Source organism: the organism of the source record quoted next, unplaced genomic scaffold, assembly GCF_019419815.1.
Source record: "Pyrus x bretschneideri cultivar Hongxiangsu unplaced genomic scaffold, Pyrus_bretschneideri_v1 Contig5, whole genome shotgun sequence".
Classification (NCBI taxonomy): Eukaryota; Viridiplantae; Streptophyta; class Magnoliopsida; order Rosales; family Rosaceae; genus Pyrus; species Pyrus x bretschneideri.
In genome coordinates, this window is record NW_025999787.1 from 10101372 (window position 1) to 10111889 (window position 10518).

General features: G+C 37.4%; 1 protein-coding gene across 1 annotated transcript; it reads right to left on the reverse strand.

The window, feature by feature from the left end:
- Positions 1-480: 480 nt before the first annotated feature.
- LOC103967573 (uncharacterized WD repeat-containing protein C2A9.03) lies at positions 481-5246 on the reverse strand. Its single transcript, XM_009380840.3, has 10 exons — positions 5017-5246; positions 3638-3788; positions 3274-3441; positions 3065-3151; positions 2684-2818; positions 2497-2607; positions 1982-2073; positions 1787-1892; positions 1428-1514; positions 481-1318 (listed from the first exon to the last, which is right to left on the reverse strand). The coding sequence occupies exons 2-10, from the start codon at positions 3764-3766 to the stop codon at positions 905-907; spliced, it is 1329 nt and encodes a 442-aa protein (XP_009379115.2). The 5' UTR covers positions 3767-3788; positions 5017-5246; the 3' UTR covers positions 481-904.
- Between the last annotated feature and the right edge of the window lie 5272 nt (positions 5247-10518).

The window sequence follows — 10518 nt, forward strand, 5'->3', positions numbered from 1 at the left end:
GGTGTTAATATGGGGAAATCATTTTCTCCTCTTGAATATTTCTGTTTATTTTTGTATGTTGATTCTATTTTGATTTGTTCAATATAAAGATCATAAATAAAGACGATATTGTGTATGAAGAGAAAAAAATGTGTATAAAATCACTTCAAATATCAATAATGTCGATAAATCGAATCATTGTGCGCTTGGTTAACAGCCTATTGACATAATGTCAGCAGACCATTTTCCAATTGACATAATATCTACCAATATCAAATTTGCGTTATTTTTCTCGTTCATCAAATACTCTCCTTTTTTTTTTTTTTTTTTTTTTTTGTACATCGATATTTTACACTAGGAAAGGAGAGTTCACCTGAACCACGCAATAGACAACCTAATTTAGTATCGAATTCGTTTAAGGAGCTAATCAAGAAATCATTTTCCAAGATAATAGGGTTCTATATTTGATAAAAGAAATAGAACCCACAAAGAGAAGGCAAGGGAACAAAAGTATACTTGTTTAGTAGAATTATTACAGTAAGTTTTACTCTATATCAAACTCATCACTTGGGATCCAAGAATCCAACAAGGTGATTGGTAGCTTCTTTCCCACATAACAAGTCCCACATTGAGGTAAAATTTCAAAAACGCAAAACAGCCAATGTCTTTCGCCCTAAGACACACCGGTTCTTCCCCATTTGTTTCGACCACCATTGCCTTAGCCTTCTGTACATTCCTCCCTTTTACACACTTTCTATGGGGAGAAAAGGACGGAACACCAACAACAAAGCTACTATTGCACATAATACTACATTTACATCCACAACCTCTTCCCACTGCGAGAAAAACGTTACTAGGCTCTGCAATCGCACTGAGGAATGAGCAGCTCCAACACACTCATTCGCAGTTTGCTTATTTTAGTCGGTCAAATAAAAGAGTCAAGGTAAGCGTAGTTCCGGCTCCGGCCATACTCAAGAAGACTACCGTATGTACGATCCCACACTCCAATAAAAAGTGACTCCGTGTCCGGACTGAATGATATGCCAGATATCTCGCCAAAGAAATCAATTTCCTGTTCCTTCTCGTACCCACTTTTCACATCATAGACGTGCACAAAATCTGCTGGCTCTGCCATCATCATATGCTGACCATCAGAAGTATACCGGATTGACCGAATAGCTCCAAGGTTCCCCTTCAAAACAGCAACTGACTTGGAAAGGTTTCGAACATCCCAAATCCGGCAGGTTTTGTCCTGGTTCCCAGTAGCAAAGGTCATACCATCGGGATGCCATGCTGATGCAAAGGAGAAATCCAAGTGCCCACTTAAAGACATCACCGTCTGCAAAAGAAACTCATACAAATCATCACACACTTCCTTTCCTAGCTCAAGGAATAAACAGGGAATAAACATTACGAGAAAGTCAATTGACAAAGTCTGAGATATATACCTTTCCAGTTTGAGAGTTTACCAAAATCCCTTCTGGATTGTCTCCAACAATCACAAGAAGTTTACCATCAGGACTCAAAGAAGTATGCTGCAAACAAAGCATAGAGGTGCATCGAAGTTTAGTAAAACTGACTAAAGAAAGCATTTAAGTGATTGGATTTCCACATGTGAAACGTGACCCAATGAAAAATCAGCATTGGATGGAATGAGGTAGTTTGCAAATTTGCAGTTGAAAAATAGCTGCCAACTATCATATATCACTTGCAGGTCCAAAAAAATAGAACCCTCCATGAAGGAAATGTCAGCAAATGTAATGAGATAAACATCCAGTCATTTCCAAAAAAGCTGAAGGAGACTCACATTCACAGGCCAAGGATACCGGAAATGCTTAGTAAGCTGAAATTTCTCCATGTCAAAGTCTCTGACTCCACAGTCATTATTAGAGGCTGTAAAGTGAACTGCCCCACTGCGAAATTCAAGGGGACTATATCAGTTATAGGTTCATGATTGGAATTTGGAAATGAGAAATCCCAACCTCAAGAAAAAACCAAGTACCTGGGACTGTCATAAATCTCAACAGCATTTGTTATGGCATTATCATCATAAGTTGTCCTCGAGCAAAAGCTAACTCCTGGACGATCAAGATGCTGCAGAGCAGTCAAAGATAAGATAAATCTGTCAGCATTGAGCGTTTCTCTTTATTAGTTCTTCAAAGAGAGAAAAATGAAACTCAAAGGGATCTTGTAGAGACAGCCGAATGACAGAATGCTTATACAGGATGTAGTCAAGTATCAAAGGTTTAATACACACTGATACCACAACATTCAAAGTTAAAACTTAAAAGTCATCCAGAAGATCCATCTGGTATGAAGTAGCACCCATGTAGCTAAAGCAAAGGATAAATAACATGTGTGTTTCGGTAGCACCCCTACGGTGCAAGTGAACCATGTACAAGGTCACAACTGATAAGCGCAAACCAAGCAATGTTGACAACATAAGCACAAGAGAAGTGCAATAAATGCTCATTCATTTATTTTCTTACTTAGTAAACTCAATTATTTGCAACTCACCTTGCAAATAAGTTCACCCTGGAATCCTCCAGCAACCAGCAACTTATCTTTTACAGCAAGAGTACTAACTTGAGTCTGTGTAAACCCCTCCAAGAGACTTCCAGGATGTTTCTACATGGAAAGAATAGAAATATCGGTTTCCAATGAAGACTTGGTTGTCGAACAAAAGTTATCTAAAAACGCTTACCTCCGATGGTGTCACATGTCCAGAAACGTTGAGAACCTCAGACTTTGTGCAACTTAAGGAAGACCAATGAACAATGGAAAAATGTGACATCAGATAGACATCATGCTTGGAAGTAGCCCAGACCAAGTTACGCAACTGCATTACCAAGCAAAGATAAAACATCTCAGTCAAATAAGAGACATCAAAGGGCTACATTATAATTCAGTGTCTGTCAAATTGTTTAAGGGCATTGCATGCAAAAGTTGACCCCAAGTTATAAGTCAAGTTAGCAAATATAAGTCCTATCAGTTCTATGATATGCGAGTGAGAAAATTTCATCCAAAGTTCACATGCGCAGAAAATAGCCAATAAGAGCAAAAGGATAGCTCGCACCCAGCACACCTGAAAATGAAGAATGGTTGATTTCACCGATCTAGCATTTCGTCTGAACTCATAATATACAGATCCTTTCTTTGTATCTTTGCAATCCTATTTACCGAGGAGGAAAAAAATCATCATCAAGTTACTCTTCTAAGTTGAAATTGACACTTCAGCATCAATTAAAAATTTGGATAACGAATAAAAAATGTGGAAAAACAGTAGTTATTTACCTTCCCTGATCCTTCTCCAGAATTAGGGATATTCTCATAATTCTTGTATTGTTCTAACCTAGTCTGTCGGTATTTCTCTCTAGTAATGCTAAGTCTATCCCAAGGAATACCTTGGATGTCTTTTCCTTTTCTTGCTTGAGCAGCAGTTGTATCAGCTACTTTACTATTCTGCATGAGATTCATACATTAGTCCCAGCTATATACAGAACTAACTACAGTGATAATGAAATGTGAAATGCTCATACAAACTTTGAGTTATTTGAATGCCCAAAAGCCATATCATAAAATAGTGTTAGACATGAATAGTTTCTTGAAGCTGTGAATATTTGACATATCTAGTAAGACATGTTAGTATATCACAAACCAAGTAGTCATATTCATCAACATCGGAATCTGAGCCGCCCATTTCTCTACCATGAAACTCGTCATCCATATCATCATCTACATCTTCCATTTCGTATTCATCCTCCACATAACCAGCGTATTGGGACATATTCTTCCCAACAATGCCACAACTAGCACCAACAAAGATTCAAGCCAGTTACTTAAGAATCAGCATACAAAACAATACCAACGATCAACGTATATTGCAAACACCAAGATGTGAACAGGTCGAAATTCTAACTCACTAAATAAGATAATTAAATAACAAAACAAAAAAGGTATAAACTACTCATGTTGTTGTGTCATTGCTAACTATGAACATATATTAAGATAAAACATGAAAATGAAATTCGTGATATACCCGTGGTTGGAGCAACTTTTTTGAAGGAATATGTTTAATTAACAAGTGCATTAGGCAATAAAAATTAGAAACTAATATAAACTCCAAAAACCCGATTAAAATAAAAGGCAGAGAAGAAAAGAATCAGGAAAACCATAACAACTAGACCGATGTTCACACAATAAGAATGAAGAATGAAAACAACTAGGTCGAGCACGTGCTCGACTACAATATATATGTCACTGAGTAGCCATGCTTGGAAATTCAATATCATAAAACGCCGCAGTTGTAGCAATACAAGTTTTGCCCCAAAATGAAGCTGCAAAGGGCCATAACTTCGCTATCAAAGCAAACAGTCAAGCACCCAACCATGCATTCCTTTCGTAATCTTTGAGAGGATTAAATCAGATATGATGACACCATAAAAAATAGCTCATAGGAGAACATACCAGCGTAACCAAATTATTCTTAACACCTAAAAATTAAAACTTTAATTTTGGCAGCATCAATCGGTAAAGTATAATCATAGGAAAATGCTTCCTCGTATAAAAGGGTTCAATTTGACAAAGTTTTGCTCATTATTTACCTTTTCCCTTTATTCCCCTCACCAACATTGCACGTAAAATGCAAATGAAACTCATAATTTTCCAGAGTTGTAGCAACTTGACTACGGGCATATTTTTAATTTACACATACATTAGACAATACAAAAATTACAAATAAAAACCAAAACACTAATTGGAATTAAAAGAGGTGAAAAATCCCACTTTGTATGTGCTCAGAAATCAAACAAGAACATACACTAATTAAAATAAAATAAAATATGAAATTCTGGAACAGTTGCATGTACCAATCCACAAATTTACCCTAACCCCCAATCAAATATACAAAAAAAGAAAGGGAAATTGGGGGAAAACCACAACAGAATAATCAAAAGACACCAGTCAGAAAAAACCCCAAAAAAGTCACAATTGGTAATTGAAATTCACGCAAAAAAGAAGAAAAATTGAATATTTCACCTTTCGTTTGTTCTGGGAATTGAGAAGCTCGGAAGGAGCAGCTCTTCGGATCTGGAAATCCCGAATTGAGAAACTGAAATCTCAAACCCTAGTCAAGAAGAAGTTCAGATCCAGGGAGAAGAGAGGGGAGAGAGAGGTGAGAGAGAGTGCGTAATATTATTTTCTCTCTACCGACTGGTGTTTTCGGATTGTCGAGCGAAAGACAAAGGTTGAGTGGAACCTTGCGTATTGGTTTGGTACCGACGGTTTTTTATAAAAAGTTGGTATTAAAAAAAAAAAAAAAAAAACGGGGCTTGAAAAGATATTTAATAAACATTTAAAAATAGCTTATTTTTATAGTTTTTTGTGAAAAAAGTTAAAAAACGTCAAACAGCAAAATTGAGTTTTGAAAAAAAAAAAAAAAAAAACTAAAAACGTGAAGTACAATAAATGTTGGATTATAAGTTGAATGTTGGATTATATATTTAAGATACAATTTATAAATATTTTTCTTTTAAAAATAAAGTATATTTAGTAATTCACCTTTATTTTTTAAGAAAATTAAATTAATGGCACATCTATTATTATACATTTTTTAGTCATTTCACACAATCACAGCTGTTTTACATAAAAGTTTACTAAACATGATAATACTGTTTTTTTTCCAAAAGCACTTTTACAAAAAAATTTACCAAACACTCAGCTGCTTTATTTCACAGCACAGCAGAAACAGTTTTTTTTCAAATGACAGCAATACCAAACCAGCCACGAAAAGGACGTGCTTTCTTTGTTGTGTGCGTATTTGTATTTCTACTATATTTATGTTGTATTTGCCTATTTGGTGTCGTATTTTCATACATTTGGTTAGTTAGATGTTGGGTAAATTACTCAAAACTATCTCAATTATAGGTTGAACCACAATCTCATACCTCATGTTTTAAAAATTACAATGTCATACTTGTTGTAATGTCAGACATCCGTTAGTTTTTTTTGTCAAATTTTCTGTTAAATGCTGGCATGGCTTAAGGCGCTCTATCGCCAGCAAAGTAAAAATATAATTAATTATTAATAAATTAAAGATAAAATTATTTAAATATTTTTATTAAAAATGTAGGACCCACCGCTACAAACCAATCAACCTCATCCTTTCCCCAATCCAACCGTCTCCTCCTCTCTCCCCAAAAAAAAAAATGAAAGAAAAAATGGTAAATTACACTTTACCACCTCAGGTTTGAGGTCGATTTCAATTCCTTACCACATCTTTGAAACATTTTACTTTCATACCTCAAGTACTATTTTATTTCAATATAATACCTCCGTTACATTTTTCATCCATTGATCCGTTAAGTGTTGACGTAGCTGCCATATTTATGCCACGTGGCTGCCAAATGTCTGCCACGTGGCAAAAAAAAAAAAATTAGAAAAACCTTAATCTTCTAAATTAAAAAAAAAAAAAAACAAAACAAAACAAAACCAAAAGCAAAAGCTGAACCCGCAACCCCACTACCCACCCAACCTACAACCCAGAAGAAGACTAAGATGAGAGGAAAAAAAAGAAAAAAAAAAAAAAAAACCCATCTTCATCTTCCCCAACTCCCTTTCCTTGCAACCCACCCCTTTCCCCTTCCCGTCTTCCCTAAACCCACCGTGCACCCATCCTCCACCTCCTCCTCCGCACCCACTACCCGCAACCCATATCCCGTCTTCCCCAATAAGGAGTGGGGTGTGTAGATAAGGGAAGATGATACGTGCGAGGTGGGTGTGCTGGTTTTTTTCCTTTTTTTTTTTCTTCTTTCTGGGTTGCAGGTTGGGCTCTGGTTAGGGAGAGGGAAGATGGGTGGGCAGAGGAGGTGAATGATGGGTGCGGAGGAGGTGGTGGAGGATGGGTGCAAAGGGATGGAAGACGATGAGGCTCCAACCGGGGGGGGAGGGGTGGGATCGGGGATGGAAGATGATGAGGCTCCGACCGAGGGGGGATATGGGATTTGGGTTTCGCGGGGGGGGGGGGGGTGCGGGGGGATCCGGGTTTTTTCTTTTTGTTCAAGGTTTTGGGGGTGGGGTGATGGGATGTGGATTTTCTAACTTTTTTTTTTTTTTAATTTAGAAGATTAAGGTTTTTTTTTTTAAGTTAAATTTTTTTTTTTTTTGCCACATGGCGCACATTTGGCAGCCACGTTAGTAGATCAACGGATGGAAAATGTAACGGAGGTATTATATTGAAATAAAATAATAGTTGAGGTATGAAAGTGAAATGTTTTAAAGATGTTGTAAGGAATTGAAATTGACCCCAAACCTGAGGTGGTAAAGTGTATTTACCCAAGAAAAAAAACCCAGATTTTCTTTTGCGGGTGATCGATTCAACTTCCATTCACAACTAATTTTCAGACTTCACCATCAACGGCTTAACCGGATTCCACTGTCAATTTCTCGATGGGTCCCTTCGGGCTTGGGGACAGAGTCGAATTTGGGGATCTGGAAGGAGATGAAGTAGAAGGCCGGGATGTGGGGATCGAAGTAAAGGTAGAAGATGCCGTCGACGAGGGGGATGAGGTTGATGTCGATGAGGAGGAAGGCGCAAAAGACAGAGCAGCAATTGCTACTTTGGGGGAAAGGAAGGGGAGATTGGGTTTCCATGGTGGTCGTCTGACTAAGATCGCCCCCGTTGATGTAGATCTCGATATCTTGGCTATTTCTGGAGCATCGATTTAATTGGTTGTTATTGTGGGTCTCGGTATCTGTGCGTTTTTTAATTGTGATGAATTTTGAAATGTAGATTTGAATTTTTGGGCAAAAGATGAAATAGGTTGCGAAATTTTAAGGATGAAGGTGAAGAATGGAGGAAGAAAGGGAAGAGAGCCGGTTCAATTTGAGAGAGAGAAAAAATAGGAGATCTTGAGAGAGAAAGAGAGAGAATTGTGGAGGCGGGTTCCAAATTTTATAGAAATATTTAAATAATTTTGATCTTAATTTATTAATATTTAAATAATATTTGTATCCAATTAGGCTAAGGAGCGGGTCCCACCTTAAGTTATGTCATCATTTAACAGAAAAATTGACGGATGTTTGACATTGCAACAAATTCGTAAGATGATGTATGACATTGTAATCTTTAAAACATGAAGTATGAGATTGTGGTTCAACCCATAGTTGAGGTAGTTTTATGTAATTTACCCTTAGATGTTTGTTTTCTATCTTTTGAAAGAGGGTTTTTTTTTATTATTTTTTTTTTTTAAATTGAAATCAAACTCGACTTTTACATACTTGTACCTAAAATCTTCCAAAACGAAATTTCACTAAATTCTAATACTAAGGGTTAAGGTCTGTATTCATGTTGTGCAGAGTACAGACTGCTCAGACCTATACTGCTGAGCAGAGTACACTGAGCCTCACCTCTGCCTCCAACTGCTCTGACGACTCAACACTTGATAGAGCACTAGAGAGCTAAACACAAGAAGCCTATGATAGGTCGCTCGATTCCTCACAAATGGTTAGATATTATGATCTTACTCATAGCACTTTGCTTATAATTATCTTATATACTGACTTAATCGCCATAGCACCTACTACAAAACCACCTCTCAGCGCCTGGTCTCACGATCTTTTCCTTGTCTTAGGTCCAACAGTTTGGTACTTTCATTAAGTGTTTAGATTCATATTCCCTGTAAACCTCTCTGCCCATACCCGTGGCTGACCACCACGCCCAGCCTGACCTTTATCAGCTCATTCCTGCTGTTGCCGAGATTACTCTCGGCATTGTCGATGCCAGCATCGCTACTGCCAGAGCATGTGCCCCAACTTTCACTCCGTAGGATGACTTTCGTACCTAAACCATGTTCATGCTCTTGGATCATATTAGAGAGATACTTAGAGAACTAAGTGATGCCACGAGGGACTTGCAATTGCAACCCTCTCGAGCTCAGGATGCAATTAGAGCCTCCACCACCAGGGTGGAGATGTAATCTGCAATACAATCTCATGGAGTAATGGCCCAAGCAAGAGCACCCTTGAGCAACTCCAGACATCTCAAATTTGGCCTTCCAAGTCCAAGCCACCTCCGCTTCGAGGATAGACCTCGACCGCGAAATGGAGATGACCCGTTTATCTACGAACTTGGAGCGGAAGGTTCTGTCGAACAAACTCGCTCAGCTTCTTGTAAAGTATTTAAAGGGGTTCAAACGTTGAATTTAAAATTCCAATTTGAATCCTAAAATTTTATAAGGATGATACTGAGAAATTTTTAGTTATGACGAGAACACAAGTGGTACACCATGTGTTTTAATAGGAATGGTGAGAAATTTTATTTTTTAAGTTATTAACTTTTTAGCATTCATATCTCACCATTTATATAATGACACGTAATGTACCATTCTTTGTCCTGATCATCCTGAAAAATCTCTCGATAATACTTAAGTACTCGACTGACTGGATCACTCAAAGAAAAACACGTGTCTTTATATTCTATACTCATGTTTTGCTTTTAACTCATAACCCATCATCCCTCTTCTCCTACACTTTCACGCCAATTACAGATACTTCCCCAACCACCATTCTCTTACCACACGATCTTAAGTGTTTTGATTTGGTTAGGTGCCCACTTGGGTACTTCTGGGCGCTCCCAGACAGCCTAGGCGGTGTCAAGGCGGCGGTGCTAGGCAGTCCTTTTTTTCTAGCCTTCTCTCGTAGCCGCCGTTCCCTGGTCACCTTCTACATCTGGTTGCACCGAGTCACGACCTCACCTCAAATTTCCTGATGAAATTTGAGTGACAGAGAGAGAGAGAGAGGGAGAAAGAGATGAAGGGAGAGAGAGATAGAACAATCTGCTGCGAAGGGATGGAGGGGGGGCGGGGAAATGGAGGTCGCTTTTCTGTGCAGAGACGGAGACAGGAGAGAGAAACGGCGAATGAGATTGAACTTGAAGAGAAAAGTGGCTGGGTGAGAAAAGTGGGTAGGTGCGGCTACCTTTACTTTAATAAAGTGTTTTTAATTAAAAGTTTGTGACAATTTTTTGAAGATTTTTATCCACCTTCAATTTTTTTAAAGAAAATACGGCCCAATAATAATTTGAAAGTTATGATCGAAAATAAACTCTTAAGCTTTATACAATACTTATATATTTTAATAAATATTTATTCTTGTATGTTTTGTTTGTTTTTTTTTTTTTTTTGAAACCTATTTTATTTTTATCAACATGTATGATTTTTTTGTGTAAAAATGCACTTATTTATATATTATATAATAAATTTATTTAAAAAATACAAATCCATCTAGTCCGTCTATACATCTACCTAGACGTTAAGTCTCAGCTTGCCTCTCAGATTAGTACCTAATATTTTATAGAACCATGGATAGAGGACGATGGATTGAGAAGGAGAGAGATGGATGGCAGGGTAATTTTTTGGTAAAGAGAGAAGAGTCATGTTTGGTTAGTAGAATAATTCATGTTTGGCTTAGAGTAATAAAGCTGTTTAGTTATGTTTTATGGAATTAATGATGAACAGAATTAGTATATTGGGGAGTATCTAA

Coding starts and splice junctions, on each gene's coding strand:
- LOC103967573 (XM_009380840.3), bottom strand. CDS start 3,766: ATGTCCCAATACGCTGGTTATGTGGAGGATGAATACGAAATGGAAGAT. Junction 2,819..3,064: donor CAACCATTCTTCATTTTCAG/GTGTGCTGGGTG, acceptor TTGGTAATGCAG/TTGCGTAACTTGGTCTGGGC. Junction 2,074..2,496: donor AGGGTGAACTTATTTGCAAG/GTGAGTTGCAAA, acceptor ACTGCTCTGCAG/CATCTTGATCGTCCAGGAGT.